General features: G+C 34.4%; 1 protein-coding gene across 1 annotated transcript in view; it reads left to right on the forward strand.

Annotated features, from left to right (window-relative positions):
* Positions 1–3,649: 3,649 nt before the first annotated feature.
* LOC131940922 (uncharacterized) overlaps positions 3,650–18,250 on the forward strand; it is a 17,161-nt gene continuing 2,560 nt past the window's right edge. The window contains exons 1-13 of the mRNA XM_059299842.1: positions 3,650–3,772; positions 6,739–6,846; positions 7,207–7,398; positions 8,104–8,199; positions 9,192–9,345; positions 9,567–9,683; positions 9,922–10,065; positions 10,730–11,777; positions 12,782–12,915; positions 13,526–13,712; positions 13,901–13,981; positions 15,430–15,543; positions 16,180–16,280. Of these exons, the coding sequence (XP_059155825.1) occupies positions 6,833–6,846; positions 7,207–7,398; positions 8,104–8,199; positions 9,192–9,345; positions 9,567–9,683; positions 9,922–10,065; positions 10,730–11,777; positions 12,782–12,915; positions 13,526–13,712; positions 13,901–13,981; positions 15,430–15,543; positions 16,180–16,280 (2,382 nt within the window). The 5' untranslated portion in view covers positions 3,650–3,772; positions 6,739–6,832. The remainder of the gene's footprint in view (positions 3,773–6,738; positions 6,847–7,206; positions 7,399–8,103; positions 8,200–9,191; positions 9,346–9,566; positions 9,684–9,921; positions 10,066–10,729; positions 11,778–12,781; positions 12,916–13,525; positions 13,713–13,900; positions 13,982–15,429; positions 15,544–16,179; positions 16,281–18,250) is intronic.

The raw sequence follows: 18,250 nt of genomic DNA on the forward strand, positions 1-18,250 counted from the left end.
GGTCCAGACTTCAAAGACGTTTCGTTTACATTGTTAAAACTTCCGATTTTTCCGTCGCTAGACATACTGATGATTTGTCAACTCCCCCCATCTTTTGTGTCGACTTAGAATACCACCTTGTTCGAAACCGACGGAAATACCGCCGACGATAGATCAACTTCTGTCTTTTGTGTGGAACGCCGAGGACGCCTGATTTACCGTCTTTGAAGATCGCCGTGCCCTGATCCGCTGCCGCCGCAAACATATTTTCTATTGTTGCATAGAAATTTTGTATTATAGCCGCCGCCTACGATTTTTTTCTAGCTTTTTTTACCATATAAATCTAAGCACAAGGAAATGCCTACATCATTTGGATACAACTATTCTGGAGGTAAGAACTACTTACTGTGTGTTTTCTCTTCCAATGTTCCTTTACACTAATTTATATTAGATTTTATATCACGGTTGTGACTTTTCCATAAATAATTCAGAAAAAAATAACATCAAAATAAGTATGCGATTACTGCCATAAGTGAAGGTGAGGACTAGATTAACCCTCCCTTATGTGTTGCTTATTCCTAAGCTGTTATGAACTCTCAATGCCCCCAGTTTTTTTTTCTCTTACTTACTGTTTGGGGAAAAAATAAAGTGACGTCACCGATATTATCAGTTGCTCGTGCTATATCGTAAGCTATGGGCCTACTTCAAATATTTTTAAAACCAAGTTGAACTTATCTGATTTTTTTCGTTTTGGTGGTGGTGTTATTTGGGGGTCTTCCATAAATGACGTCACACTCGTGGGGGGGGGGGGTCTGTAATTTTATGACGATGTGAGATAAGGGGGAGGAGGGGGGGGGGGTTAGATGTGAAGTCACACTATTAACATGTATAAACATGAGCGGGCTAGATTTTTAAATTAATGCCGACTGAGACGGGATTTTCCTCTCGCTAACAAGATCGGGCGATGACAGTAGCACAGCAACGATGTTAGGATTTTTAAATAGATAGATCTAGATATAGATCTATCTATCTTCTTAGTATCTAGATAAAAAATAACAACATACAACACTCGTGTTAAAGTGTATGGCTAAATGCTTGTTTATTTTAAAACAAAAAAAAAATGAATTTAAATAAATAAAGATGGAAAAAAAAGAAAAAAACTTTTTTCGCAAAAAGTGTCTCGCTATTTACCTTTAATTCCGCAGGTATGTCTCGCATTACCTTCTCGCATTTTCCCGCCTCGCCATTTCGCTTTTCGCGTCTCGCAATTTCCCCACACCCCCCCTAAATTGACGTCACGCCTCAGCCTACAACCCCTTCCCCCTGAAAATTGCAGTTGAATTTTTCTTAAAACATGGATATTTTTCCAAAATCTTGTCTGAACTCTGTCAAAATAGGGTATTTTAATTTGCAATTTTCTAAAACGCGAAATAACGTCTAAAATTAGTTTTCTAACATTGCTTTTTTATAATGCAAAAGTGTGACGTCGCACCATCTGAACACCCCCTCCCCCACGTCACACACCGTCACAAAATTACAACCCTCCCCCCTGTGAGTGTGACGTCATTTATGGACGACCCCTGAAGTAATATATATGAATGACCCCTTAAAAATGCGATTGTAACATTAAACTTTGCATCAACACTGAAACGAAGGTATGGCTTTATAACAGAGACGTAGCTATGGGATGATGTGTGACGCGTCTGCCCAGGTTGAAAACAGAGTTTCTTCCAGGCATCTTTTCGGGGTGGGGGGGGGGGGCTTTGCCTTCCCGAAAAAAAAATTCTGCCCCCCCCCCCCCCCCCCGCCGAACGAAATGAAATTTATATAATTTATATAGAAAATATATACTTTTAACAGTGTCCGCCCCCCCCCCCCCCCGAAAATTTCAAGTGCCCCCCCGGAGAAAAAAGTCTGGAAGAAACACTGCTCCCCTCCCGGAGAAAAAAGTCTGGAAGAAACACTGGTTGAAAAAAAGTCAAAGTTCATTCAAAGATAAATTATTAATTAAGCTATGAACTGTCGAAGTTAAGAAAATAGACTGCTCAGTGTTTCTTCCAGACTTTTTTCTCCGGGGAGGGGGGGGGGGGGTCAACATTTTTCGGGGGGGGGGGCGGTCAACATTTTTCGGGGGGGGGGGGGGCGGCGGACACTAGTAAAAGTGTATGTTTACTATATAAATTCCATCTAGTTCGGGGGGGGGGATATCCCCCCCCCCCCGAAGAGATGCCTGGAAGAAACTCTGAGACTGCTTCTTATTGGCCTTACAGACTTATTTAAATTAACTGTTTTCTTCATCAAAATAATGCTTTAATGGGACGCAAACTATACGTATGTATATAAATGGGGGGGGGGGGGGGTGGCGCACAATTTATATTTTGCGCGGGCACAGGAAAGAGTTGATGCGCAAATGGGCGGGGGCTGAATTTTGCCTATTTGTCATATCTAACCCCTTTAAAATTCCGTTCCAAGATGGGTGTTGGGGCTCGGAAGTTGGTTATGGAGAAAAGGTTCGGACTGTTATTAGTGTGGTGTGGGGGAGATAGGTATAATGATGTTATTTGGAGGGGGTCGAGCGGTTATTAGATGATGGCATTTTGCGCAAGGATGACTATAGGGGTAATTTTAAATGCTCAAGCAAATGTATTCCAAAGTAGTTTTAAAAGTTCAATTATAAAAATTTTAAAACGGCTATATATGGATAATCATCGGATTTAATTTTTCAATACAATTTAAGAAATTATTTTTTTTGTTACTATAGGCCCACTTTTTTAGTTTAAAAACTAGCTATACAAGAAAACGAGAAAATGTGTAGGCCTTACATGCGTTTAAAACAAAGCTGAAAATGTCTGCCTTAGTTTGTCACTTTAGGGCTCGCATGAGAATTTAATTACTTTTTTGACATGCAGGCAGTTTGGTATTGTCGCAATGTCGCTACAGTGTCATTATAAGATTAGAATATATATATATATATATATATATATATATATATATATATATATATATATATATATATATATATATATATATAAATGTTCATTCACTGTACATTATGCTACCATGTGGCGTCACTATATAAATTCCATGTCTTTCGGGGGGGGGGGGGGGCGGTAGACTTTCTTAGGGGCAGAAACTCCTGCTACACCCTCTCCAACAATTTTGCATTTTTTAAACAATTGTTTCATCTCTCTCCTCTACTATTGTATACTTCAAATGGATAAAACATTGTTTTTGGAAGTTAATTTTATGAATTTTTATATGTGTCGTTGCCCCTAAATGTCATTAGCTGAAACTGTGCACACACTATTTTTTTGTTTTTTAAAAGGAGCATTTAAAATTTTGTTACCGTAAAATTTTATTTACGTAAAATTTTATCATATATATTCAGATTTACACTCGTAACATGTCTACCATACATGTCCGTGGAACAAAAAACTTAGCAATAAGTGAGTTGGAGGGGGGGGGGGTGATAAAATCTATACAATGTCTAAGAAAATCGCAACAAGTTAATTTTATATGGAAACATTTTCCCCACAGAACATGACTTGTATATTTTCTTAATTGGAGCGTTTTCTCTTCACTAGATACGGAAAGAAATAAAATCTTCATGTCGTAAGTGTAAACTCAGTTCAAGGACCACAACTCTATTTGACTATTTGACGTAGCAACACAAAACATGTTACTAGATCTAGATCTATATGACATAAACATTTTCAATTTGTTTATCTCAAATTTGAAATATTTGATCTATTTTTAAGATTATTATTAATTTCACCCACTGAATTCTAGATAGGTATTGATCTAGAATCTAGAATCTATCTCTCTCTCAACAACACAATATATCTATAGGGCCTAAAACTATAGACTCTATAGTATAGTCTATAGCACGGGTTCCCAACCTGGGGGTCGCGACCCCCCTGGGGGTCGCGAAGGTCTTTCTGGGGGGTCGCCAACTGGTATACTAAACCTTAGTAATTTGAAACAAAACATGTAAATATGTAAAAATGTAATAGAGAAGAAACAAGCGCACTGTACAAAGTTGTTCTCAGTCACGAATCTATGAAATCTAAAACGCCATTTGAGACGAGTCATTTGGAACACATCAAAAAATATATGGAGTTCTTTCGTAGGTAAGAAACTAGTTGCAAACGCCAGAGACTTGATCGAACAGGAAGTTTTCACCAGCATTAGTGCAAGAATCAAATGAAGTCGCGATAGAAAATGCCAAGCAAAAAAAAAAAAAACAATAGGAGAAAATCTCATCAAACGCTGCATGTATGTAAATGTTAAATAACACATTTTTTATTAAATTAAGCTTTCACCATTGTTTGCTTTTCAAGTTGATAAATCAACAGACGTGAGTTCGTGTTCGCAGTTGCTGGTCTGTGTCTATATTCATGCGGATGATAGCAAAGAAGAGTTACTCTTTTGTGAAGATAGCATGGAGAAAATATATACCTTTTTTGAAACTGGATGATTAAAATGGGTTAGAACGGCTGTGGGGGTTTGTACGGATGGTGCACCATCTAGGTTTAGCTCAAAATCGGGCTTTCAGAAAACAGAAAAGATTTAGCTCCTTAACCACTGCCCTAACCAATCGACATCAAGAGTCCATGCTAGTATAAGTCGTAAATTATATAAAATCTGGAGCCTTCAAAGAACTGAGCAAAAACATTAATATAGATCACGAGGTTCTGCTCTTCTACACTACAGTATGTTGGCTGTCAAACGAAATGTTGTAAATTGTGTTTTTGAATTAAAATCTGAAATCAAACTGTTCTTGGAAGTGCAAAGGAAACAATACTATTGGTATACTTAAAACGACATAGAGTGGTTGGAGAGAGTATCATACCTAGTAGATGTGTTCGAACATCAAGATAAGCCTAACCTGAAGCTTCAGGGAAAATGAACGAATATTATAACTTTCCATGATAATCTCGGGGCATTTTTATCAAAGCTGCAAAATCGGTAAAGAAAATAAATCTTGGAAATATAGTAAATTTGAGAAAATCTGCGGTGTGGTAGATGAATCTGATTGTGAGATAATTAAAATTTTGAAAGAAGCGATTTCTGGGCATCTTGAATCTCTTGAAAACGAACTGCATCGCTATTTCTCTGAGCTGAAAAAAGAAGAATCTGGATTTACGTATTACCCATTCTCTTCTTCCTTTGATGTTGCCAGCATTCCCGATGAATTGCAAGATGAATTCTTTGATTTGCCGAATGATTCCGAGTAAGATGAAAAACTGCAGACTTAATTTTGATGTAGTATTCACCATTCATATCCAAACGTAAAATTGATTGACTTTTCGAGAATATATTTTTAACACTATTCTTCGATTAAAAACAAAATTAAGATAATTATAATGACATAGGTTGGCGTTAAAATTTTTTTTTAAAAATTAAAAACTTAACCACGGAGGTTTAGTGAATAGTATGCAATTTTACTCATGCTATTAAAACTGTTATCAAGAGTAGTTCGTATTGAAAGTCTACTAGAAAATCTTATTTTAGTGCTTATTAATTTCCATACTAATTTCGGCTTTTTAATTCTATGGGGGTCGCGGGTCACTTACTTTTTATAAAAGGGGGTCGCCACTCGAAAAAGGTTGGGAACCACTGGTCTATAGTCTATAGTATAGTATTCTATAGGCCTAATGTATTTTATTATAATTTTATGTAGCCTATAAAATGACACTTAACTAACTTTTACTAACTTAACTAAAACTTAACTTGATTAACTTCACATCAGAGTTCCCGTGTAGTAGTGTGTGTAGGGTTGGAACTATTCAACTATTGTGTAGTGTAGAGTGTAGAGTAGAGTGTACTCAATGACAGTGTAGACTAGAAAAAGAAATAGAATCTAGATCTAGTATCTAGATACTAGATAGTGAGATCTAGATATTAGTCTATTAGATAATGGATTAATGAGAATAATGAGCATGACCATATTAAAATTGATGATATTGTTATCGAGCTGATACAGAGGCGTAGCGATGGGGAACAGGGGGGACATATGTCCCTGGGTGCCGACCTTAGGGGGCGCCAAAATGGGTTGTAAAAACAAATTAAAATGTCATTTTAGGTGCATTTTTGCAGTTTGAGGGGGGGGGGGGTGCAATTCGAAAGTTTGAGGGGGGTGCAAATTGAAAATTTGCTCCCGAGGAGGGCGCCAAATTGAAAGTTTGTCCCCGAGTGCCGGGAAGGGTTGCTACGCCTCTGAGCTTATAATAATAACACAACGTGTAACAGTTTGAATGGGCACAACTAGTTAAAAAATTTAACTTTCAAACTATTTTTGTAAAATAGTTTGAATGTAGGCTTATATCTGGACTAGCTTGGGTATATTACTGGTTGTTTAAAAATATTTTTATTTGTTAGGCCTAAAGCTTTCATATTCATCACTTTTACTAATGATACATTTTTGACAGGGGTGCAATATTATCAATAATTTTTCTTTGAATATTTGATAAAATCACCAATGAACTCAGACCAGGAAACGTGAACTCCAATGTTTATGTAATGTTCTAAAAATCCATTATAATACTGTTGGCATTTTTGTTTCTTTCAATAGATATTTTAAAAATCCATTAAAGTAATATATAATAAAGGATAATTAGGCTACAGGCATTAAATATATTTTTATCGTAATAATTATGATTGTACAGCTATATTTTATTTAACATTTATTTTAAATTAAGTTTTTGATTGAAGTAAAATAATATGGACTAATATTTTCATCTAAATTCTGAATTAAAGGTCACCCATACATGTTGTCCTCTTTAAAAAAATTGAATTTTTTTACATCAATGAATATCCCAGTGGTGAACTTTCATATCAGAGACTATTATTTATGATACTTCTTAGGTAATGCCTGTTTATTGTTACTTTACTTTCATCTATTACTTTTTTGGAGTAGCGTTATATATTTTAAAAAATTATAACTTAACGTTAAGTTTATATACATATACTTTATACTGACTGAGGTTAATGAAAAATAAAGTAATTAATTACTTTCAATTTCTTATCTTTAACTTTTAGCAGTCCTAAAATGAATACAAAAGGCCCTATCTTATTCTATTGGGAAAAAAATTAAATGTTAACATTTTAAAAAATATTGTTAATTTTTAAACATTTTCAATAATTGAAATTACAACCTTTGATATCATATTTTCAAGCATTGAAATTCTGTTCACAATTTATCTTCAAATTACCATGTGGATCTAGAATGTTGACTTTAAAGTACTTTACACAACAAACTTTAATACAAAGCATTGTGAAGGAAGACTGCGGCTGTTTAAATGAAGAATACAAGTGGCTGAGTTTGATTCAGCTTTTAGACCAAGGTTCCTGGGGGGATGAAAGCAAGAAGATACTTGATAAATTAGTCCAAATCTATGGACACAAAGTCACTTCTAAGTAAGGTTGGATTTTAAATCAGCTTACACACACATATATATGTATATATACATATATATATGCATATAGGGGTTCGGTGTGGTTGAGTCGTTAAAGCTCATGGTTGCTAAACTGAAAAGTCTCGAGTTTGAATCCTCGGGCAGATGAGGCTCGTTAGCTGGGGACAGCCACTATTCTAGGAGAGACAACGCCAAAATCAAACAACTGCTGCCTTGTAGTTTGTTCTTGGTTGGACAAAGGTTATGGAAGCATATTGCTAACTAAAAATAAACTGATGAAGTAGAGATAATTACTAACAGAGATAATTTAGAAGAAAAAAAGAATATTTCATAGATGTAAAGCAAAAAAAAAAAAAAAGTTGGTTGCCCAAAGCTAACATTAGAGTAGCCTACAGACTTTAAATAAAGCTAACAAATTCCTCAGCCACCTCCCCCTCCCCCCTTACACAACCACACCATGAAAGATTTTGGCTTCAACCTTAAGTCTAAAACCCCACATTCACAATCCAGTGCTCAAGGCTTCTTTATAATAATCCAAGTGACTGCATGTACAGGACTAACAAAAAAGACATCAACCTTTTGGTAACATTTAAAGTAATTTATGATGAAATGTTTTTGCTGTCACAACATTTGTATCAAACGTCAACAAAATCAAAGATACACTGTTGTCAGTGGGTTACCACTAAAAAGTATTTGTCTTGTGTAGAATTGTTGAGGCTCTTGCACCTAGCAGTGCCAGGAATTTGAGCCTGAAAGCTTGTCCTCTTGTTGCAGCTGACTGTGTAAACAACATTATATCCAGGCAAGTTTTACATTGCTTTCATTACTAATATCAGATTTTAACTTTACTCATACTGTTTTGTTTTTACTTTTTTCTAATAACAGGTCCATCATATTTAGACCAATTGAATTCAATTTGAAATTTATCAAGAATTATAATTGACTCGATACACATTGATAAAAGACTGATCAGCCTCTTATGTTTTTGAATAGTATTCTTATATTCAGATATATCTTTTTTCTAGCATATAAATAAACCGGGAGTGATCTCCCCTAAACTTTCTCGAATATTCTTATATAACACTACAGGGGATGGCAACTCGGGATATTGACAATATTTTAAAAAGATTTTTAATTACTTAAACTTTTTATAATAGAATAGAATCTCATAGAAAAAAGAATAGCACACCAAGTGTACGCCAAATAAAAATGTGTATAATAGTGCGGAATATTATTAGTACTTTATAAATTCACATGCGTTTTTTTGAGAAATCAGAAATAGCCTAAATTACTATTTCCGGTCAACGGAAGTTACTCAAAATTTGATAGAAGGCAGAGAATTAGATCTTTTACTTATATGTGAAATTTCATTTATGTATCTGAAATAGTACTCAAGTTATAGGCTTTTGAAAAATTGAAAGTATAAAAAGTTCCACTTCCGGTTATTGGAAATAGCTGAAAAGTTGATACAGATCTACAAATTTGATATAATACCTATATATGAAATTTCATCAACCTAGCTGTAACAGTACTCAAGTTATCGTGTTTACAGACACACACACACACACGCACAGACATACGGACAAGATTGCAAAATTATATTTTTCTGACTCAGGGAATTGTAAAAAATCTCGAATTTTTTTTGCACGATTACAATACTTTCTCTATACTCTGAATATACGAGATAGTAAACATACCATGATATTGATTGAATTAAGTTGAAAATAACAAGTTTAATGAAAGCACCTTTTTGATAAAATTGTAACTAATTTTCATTAGAATCTTTTTCCTCAGGTGCCAGCAAATGCACACATTGGATCTTTCAGAAAATCCAAACCTTAACTTTGGAAACATAACCCTCTTTCAAGTGCACAGTGGTTTGCCGTGTCAGGAGCTGTCAGCTGTGGATCTTGAAGACTGTCCTCAAATTACTGACAGTGACATTCAAGTTAATCTTTATTATATTATAATGACATGAAATTTGTTTTGCTTTGTTTAATGGCACCAAATTCTTTTTCATTTATTGAATGCCATCTATGTATCTTTACTTTGTTTAAAGGCATCAAATTTGTTTAACTTTATAGTTGTATAATTTTATTTGCTTTATGTTTAGACAATTTGACATAAATGTATAGAAAATAATTATATTGCTTTTTCGCTTTAAACCAGGCACTCTTAAAGAATGCAGTAAATCTTCAAATCCTGAACATAGCGCATTGTGGCATTACAGATAAAGTTTTTTTATTGAATGAAGCAAAACAGCTGGCCAGAGAAGCCTGTTTCAAAGTAAAGTCTAGTTGTGTTCTAAAGACTGACATTTAACTAGTTGTGTTCTAACGACTGATATTTAACTAGTTGTGTTTTAGAGACTGACATTTAACTAGTTGTGTTCTAATGACTGATATTTAACTGTCATTTTGTCTGGCATATAAATAAATTTATTAACATCTGGAAAGTAGTTTAACATCATAAGATGAGCATTGCTTTTTTTTTATCTGCATCATGTCTGAACTTTGTGTTTCAGCTGCCACAGATGGCAGACGAGTATGATTGTAAACTACAAACAGTCAATGTCTCCCGCTGCAAATCTTTCACCAGTACTGGTGTCCGACATTTATGTACACTATGTGGACCTACACTTCAGTCGTTAAATATTTCTTGGACAAAGGCAGGACTCGTTTTCACAAAGTATTCTCTTATCGTAATTGATGAAATCAGACAAAGTTAAACAAGTCTAAAATATGTTGTACTTTTGCAGGTAGACCTTAAACAGGTCTAAAATATGTTTTACTGTTGCAGGTAGACCTTAAACAGGTCTAAACTATGCTGTACTGTTGCAGGTAGACATTAAACAGATCTAAAATATGTTTTACTGTTGCAGGTAGACATTAAACAGATCTAAAATATGTTTTACTGTTGCAGGTAGACATTAAACAGATCTAAAATATGTTTTACTGTTGCAGGTAGACATTAAACAGGTCTAAAATATGTTTTACTGTTGCAGGTAGACCTTAAACAGATCTAAAATATGTTTTACTGTTGCAGGTAGACATTAAACAGGTCTAAAATATGTTTTACTGTTGCAGGTAGACATTAAACAGATCTAAAATATGTTTTACTGTTGCAGGTAGACATTAAACAGATCTAAAATATGTTTTACTGTTGCAGGTAGACATTAAACAGGTCTAAAATATGTTTTACTGTTGCAGGTAGACATTAAACAGATCTAAAATATGTTTTACTGTTGCAGTTAGACATTAAACAGATCTAAAATATGTTTTACTGTTGCAGGTAGACATTAAACAGATCTAAAATATGTTTTACTGTTGCAGGTAGACTGCACTTCCTTGTTGTACCTGTGTGGCCTTGGTCTACCAGCTGTTGTAGAGTTTTTCGTTTCCTTCAACTTCCTGGAGAAACCTTTAAGCAAGTCTTTGATGGCAACACTGCAAGAATTTGATGACATTTGTACACACTGGATCCACAATGTTCACACAGACACAACCACTGGTTATACAACAACAGATGTTGAAATCAGTCAAGATTTTCTTCTCAAATTAAATACTACAGAGAAGCTTACAGCACAAAGTACAGAGACAAATGTTACTACAGAGAAGCTTACAGCACTAAGTACAGAGACAGATGTTACTACAGAGAAGCTTACAGCACAAAGTACAGAGACAGATGTTACTACAGAGAAGCTTACAGCACTAAATACAGAGACAGATGTTACTACAGAGAAGCTTACAGCACTAAATACAGAGACAGATGTTACTACAGAGAAGCTTACAGCATTGAATGCTGAGACAAACTGCAATAGCTCATTTTATGTAGATGAAAAAGTATCAAAAAATCTTCCTCTACAAAACTCCAACGTGTCTCATCAAGTTTTCCACAACAGCAGAGCTTGCTGGACACACAAAGGTGGGGCAACTGACCAGTCCATCAAGACACCTGGAACAGACACAGGAGAGAAACTTGGTGAGAGAAGAGAAATCAGGTCTGAGGCAGGGTTTGTTGGGGCATTGATAGCCAACAAAAGAGAGCAACCTACAGCATGTTTGAAGCATCTCAAACATCAGCATGTGCCTTTCTACCATCCTAACATCAGCAGTCTCTACATCAATGGCTCTGTGTTTGAGGATGAACAATTAGGTCTGAAATGTTTGAGCCAATTTCTTACTGCCAATCCAAATGTGTCAGCTCTAAGTTTGTTAGGTGGTGTCATGTGCAATCTTGTGTCAGACAGTGCACTGCATGTCATTGGCGCACATGGTGCACATGTTGTGTCTATTTCACTGGAAGGCTGTGATCATCTCACTAGTGCTGGCATTACAAGTCTGGTTGGATGCAGGCAGCTGTCAGATTTAGATTTCACAGGTTAGTTCAGCTGTCAGATTTAGATTTCACAGATTAGTTCAGCTGTCAGATTTAGATTTCACAGATTAGTTCAGCTGTCAGATTTAGATTTCACAGGTTAGTTCAGCTGTCAGATTTAGATTTCACAGGTTAGTTCAGCTGTCAGATTTAGATTTCACAGGTTAGTTCAGCTGTCAGATTTAGATTTTATTGGTACTCTACTTATTTCTTGCATTTAATGATGATTACAGTATTATGTTATTCTTTTCTTAGGGCTGGCATTTAATGATGATTACAGTATTATGTTATTCTCTTCTTAGGGCTGGCATTTAATGATGATTACAGTATTATGTTATTCTCTTCTTAGGGCTGGCATTTAATGATGATTACAGTATTATGTTATTCTTTTCTTAGGGCTGGCATTTAATGATGATTACAGTATTATGTTATTCTTTTCTTAGGGCTGGCATTTAATGATGATTACAGTATTATGTTATTCTTTTCTTAGGGCTGGCATTTAATGATGATTACAGTATTATGTTATTCTTTTCTTAGGGCTGGCATTTAATGATGATTACAGTATTATGTTACTCTCCTCTTAGGGCTGGCATTTAATGATGATTACAGTATTATGTTATTCTTTTCTTAGGGCTGGCATTTAATGATGATTACAGTATTATGTTACTCTCCTCTTAGGGCTGGCATTTAATGATGATTACAGTATTATGTTATTCTTTTCTTAGGGCTGGCATTTAATGATGATTACAGTATTATGTTACTCTCCTCTTAGGGCTGGCATTTAATGATGATTACAGTATTATGTTATTCTTTTCTTAGGGCTGGCATTTAATGATGATTACAGTATTATGTTATTCTTTTCTTAGGGCTGGCATTTAATGATGATTACAGTATTATGTTATTCTTTTCTTAGGGCTGGCATTTAATGATGATTACAGTATTATGTTATTCTTTTCTTAGGGCTGGCATTTAATGATGATTACAGTATTATGTTATTCTTTTCTTAGGGCTGGCATTTAATGATGATTACAGTATTATGTCATTTGCTCACACAAGACCCTTAACACGTCTCTTATTGGCTGAAAATAAAATTACAAGTTTATCTCTAAATGCCGTGGCCTCAGGACCAGAAGCTAAATTAGTAAAAACTGTTTTTTTTCATTTTAAACCCAAAGTTTTTGGTTATTGTTGCAACTTGAGGCTTGTGTTTAGTTGTAAAAATTTAGAAAACTTTATCAAAATTGTAAGTTTTACAAAGATTTACATAGCAAATTCTGACCTACCTAAGTATTTTTGTTTCAGTTAAAGATTTACATAGCAAATTGTGACCTACCCAAGTATTTTTGTTTCAGTTAAAGATTTACATAACAAATTGTGACCTACCCAAGTGTTTTTGTTTCAGTTAAAGATTTACATAACAAATTGTGACCTACCCAAGTATTTTTGTTTCAGTTAAAGATTTACATAACAAATTGTGACCTACCCAAGTGTTTTTGTTTCAGTTAAAGATTTACATAACAAATTGTGACCTACCCAAGTATTTTTGTTTCAGTTAAAGATTTGCATAACAAATTCTGACCTACCCAAGTATTTTTGTTTCAGTTAAAGATTTACATAAGAAATTGTGACCTACCCAAGTATTTTTGTTTCAGTTAAAGATTTACATAAGAAATTGTGACCTACCCAAGTATTTTTGTTTCAGTTAAAGATTTACATAGCAAATTGTGACCAACCAAGTATTTTTGTTTCAGTTGAAAGACCTTGACCTCTCCTGGTGTGAGGACATGGAGGATGATGAGGGACTTAACAACGTCCTTGAAACCTGCACCAACTTAGAGAGGTTGATTTTACGAGATTGTTCTCTATCAGCTAAAACCTTACATGTCTTGTTTAAAAACTGTCATCACATCCGAGAACTCAGCCTCTCCAGCAACATGAGTGAGACAAATTACAAGAATATATTTCTGTATTGTTGCAAACAAAAGTAAAATTAATACCTAATGTGTTTCTATGGCCTGTTTTACTAGCACATTTCTTCTGTTTTGCTCTAGTTCAAGGTTTTCATAAGTTCTGTTATAAACTTCATCTCTTGTGTTGTAATTGATTGTACTTTATCACTGATACAGATGCTGTTTTAGATGCTGCAGTAATTTTACTGTCAGAAAATCTACATCATCTAGAGGTTGTTGATCTTAGCTGGAACACAGGTGCTGTGCACGGAATTATTTTATTCTAACATCTCTAACTTACATTTTTCTTACATCTGTGACTTATTTGACTGTAACATCTCACACACATTTTTCTTACATCTGTGACTTATTTGACTGTAACATCTCACACACATTTTTCTTACATCTGTGACTTATTTGACTGTAACATCTCACACATATTTTTCTTACATCTGTGACTTATTTGACTGTAACATCTCACACATAGTTTTCTTACATCTGACTTATTTGACTGTAACATCTCACACATATTTTTCTTACATCTGTGACTTATTTGACTGTAACATCTCACACATATTTTTCTTACATCTGACTTATTTGACTGTAACATCTCACACATATTTTTCTTACATCTGTGACTTATTTGACTGTAACATCTCACACATATTTTTCTTACATCTGTGACTTATTTGACTGTAACATCTCACACATATTTTTCTTACATCTGACTTATTTGACTGTAACATCTCACACATATTTTTCTTACATCTGTGACTTATTTGACTGTAACATCTCACACATATTTTTCTTACATCTGTGACTTATTTGACTGTAACATCTCACACATATTTTTCTTACATCTGTGACTTATTTGACTGTAACATCTCACACATATTTTTCTTACATCTGTGACTTATTTGACTGTAACATCTCACACATATTTTTCTTACATCTGACTTATTTGACTGTAACATCTCACACATATTTTTCTTACATCTGTGACTTATTTGACTGTAACATCTCACACATATTTTTCTTACATCTGACTTATTTGACTGTAACATCTCACACATATTTTTCTTACATCTGACTTATTTGACTGTAACATCTCACACATATTTTTCTTACATCTGACTTATTTGACTGTAACATCTCACACATATTTTTCTTACATCTGTGACTTATTTGACTAACATCTCACACATATTTTTCTTACATCTGTGACTTATTTGACTGTAACATCTCACACATATTTTTCTTACATCTGACTTATTTGACTGTAACATCTCACACATATTTTTCTTACATCTGATTTATTTGACTAACATCTCACACATATTTTTCTTACATCTGTGACTTATTTGACTGTAACATCTCACACATAGTTTTCTTACATCTGTGACTTATTTGACTGTGACATATCACACATAGTTTTCTTACATCTGTAACTTATTTGACTGTGACCTCTCACTTTTTTTATTGTTACATCAAACATATTTTATTGTTACATCAAACATATTTTATTGTTCCATGTAATGCAACCTGTAGGTTACTATAGAGCAACAAGAAAAATGTATAAAATGTTGGTCTGTAAAACATTTTAAATCAGCCTAAGCAGTGAGGATTTAACATTTATTAGAATTAGATAATAATTATTCAAATGCAGAATTGATTCCTGTCAAATGAGTGCATGACTATGATTTCAGATTTGACAGACTTATCAATAGCTGAACTAATGAAAAACTGCCAGTGCCTTAAGACTGCAAACCTCGATGGCCTGAAGCGAATCACTTCAGCTCCTTTTCTTAAAATCATTGAAGGTTGGACTCATTACAAATTTGTCTAATTACATCTTGGTCTAATTACATCTTGGTCTAATTACATCTTGGTCTAATTACATCTTGGTCTAATTACATCTTGGTCTAATTACATCTTGGTCTAATTACATCTTGGTCTAATTACATCTTGGTCTCATTAAATGTTGGTTTCATGAGGGGTTGGTCTCATTACATCTTGGTCTCATTACATCTTGGTCTCATGAGGAGTTGGTCTATTAAATGCTGGTCTCATTAAATATTGGTCTCATTACATGTTGGTCTCATTACATGTTGGTCTCATTACATGTTGGTCTCATGATAGGTTGATCTCATGTTTAGCTGTTCTCATTATAAATTAGTTTTCAAATTAAAAACATAAGATTATAAAAAGCAGGATTTAACTTTTGTATGACACTGCAACAACATGGCTATGAGGTGAAAAAGTTACATCTGGTGCACACACCATCAGATGTAAGTTAAATTTGAAAAAATAAAAGAAACATGACATGAAAAACTGGAGATGAAAAAATGGACTATTTGATTTAATCAGTCACACATAGAGTTTATTGGTAGAAAGAGTTTGTTTATAGGAATCATTTTTGTTGAAAGATATGTTAAAAGATTTGATTTTTAACTTAGTTTCAGAAGAGCTGCATACATTCATTACTAATTTGGCCTCTACACATGATTTTCTAGGAAATCATGGTACCAACAACACCTGCACAGAACATTATGTTAAGGTAAAGACATATTTCTATTGTCATCTGATTATTATGTATAGTTTCTATTTATTAGTTTGAAAGTTTCATCATCCATACCCTTACCTTCCCCATGCACAAGAGCAGATTGCAGTGGGTGGGCCATATCTTTACCCTCCCCATGCACAAGAGCCGATTGCAGTGGGTGGGTGAAGTTTGGTGGTTGATTTTTATAGTAATAACATCACAGAAAACACAAACAAGTTGGCCTTAGAGAAACTGTACACAAACAAGATGGCCTTAGAGAAACTGTACACAAACAAGATGGCCTTAAACAGTACACAAACAAGATGGCCTTAGAGAGACTGTACACAAACAAGATGGCCTTAGCAAAACAGTACACAAACAAGATGGCCTTAGAGAGACTGTACACAAAAAAGATGGCCTTAGAGAGACTGTACACAAACAAGATAGCCTTAGAGAAACTGTATACAAACAAGATGGCCTTAGCAAAACAGTACACAAACAAGATAGCCTTAGAGAAAATGACTTGCCCAAAATTAAATTGAACAAATTATTAAAACCACTATGTCTTAAATAATGTAGAGCAAATAATATCTGAAGAAAATTGTGGTGAATTCAGATACTTAGACTACAACCATGTGGTGAATTCAGATACTTAGACTAAAACTATGTGGTGAATTCAGATACTTAGACTACAACTATGTGGTGAATTCAGATACTTAGACTACAACTGTGTGGTGAATTCAGATACTTAGACTACAACCATGTGGTGAATTCAGATACTTAGACTACAACTATGTGGTGAATTCAGATACTTAGACTACAACTATGTGGTGAATTCAGATACTTAGACTACAACTGTGTGGTGAATTGAGATACTTAGACTACAACTGTGTGGTGAATTGAGATACTTAGACTACAACCATGTGGTGAATTCAGATACTTAGACTACAACTATGTGGTGAATTCAGATACTTAGACTACAACTATGTGGTGAATTCAGATACTTAGACTACAACCATGTGGTGAATTCAGATACTTAGACTACAACTACGTGGTGAATTCAGATACTTAGACTACAACTATGTGGTGAATTCAGATACTTAGACTAAAACTATGTGGTGAATTCAGATACTTAGACTACAACTATGTGTTGAATTGAGAAACTTAGACTACAAATATGTGGTGAATTCAGATACTTAGACTACAAATATGTGGTGAATTCAGATACTTAGACTAAAACTACGTGGTGAATTCAGATACTTAGACTACAACCATGTGGTGAATTCAGATACTTAGACTACAACTATGTGGTGAATTCAGATACTTAGACTACAACTATGTGGTGAATTCAGATACTTAGACTACAACTATGTGGTGAATTCAGATACTTAGACTACAACTATGTGGTGAATTCAGATACTTAGACTAAAACTATGTGGTGAATTTGGATACTTAGACTAAAACTATGTGGTGAATTCAGATACTTAGACTACAACTGTGTGGTGAATTCAGATACTTAGACTACAACCATGTGGTGAATTCAGATACTTAGACTACAACCATGTGGTGAATTCAGATACTTAGACTACAACTATGTGGTGAATTCAGATACTTAGACTACAACTACGTGGTGAATTCAGATACTTAGACTACAACTATGTGGTGAATTCAGATACTTAGACTACAAATATGTGGTGAATTCAGATACTTAGACTACAACTATGTGGTGAATTCAGATACTTAGACTACAACTACGTGGTGAATTCAGATACTTAGACTAAAACTATGTGGTGAATTCAGATACTTAGACTACAACTATGTGGTGAATTCAGATACTTAGACTACAACCATGTGGTGAATTCAGATACTTAGACTACAACTACGTGGTGAATTCAGATACTTAGACTACAACTATGTGGTGAATTCAGATACTTAGACTAAAACTATGTGGTGAATTCAGATACTTAGACTACAACTATGTGGTG

Source organism: Physella acuta, unplaced genomic scaffold (genome assembly GCF_028476545.2).
Source record: "Physella acuta isolate Inbredline_101_S28 unplaced genomic scaffold, ASM2847654v3 ptg000335l, whole genome shotgun sequence".
Taxonomy (NCBI): domain Eukaryota; kingdom Metazoa; phylum Mollusca; class Gastropoda; family Physidae; genus Physella; species Physella acuta.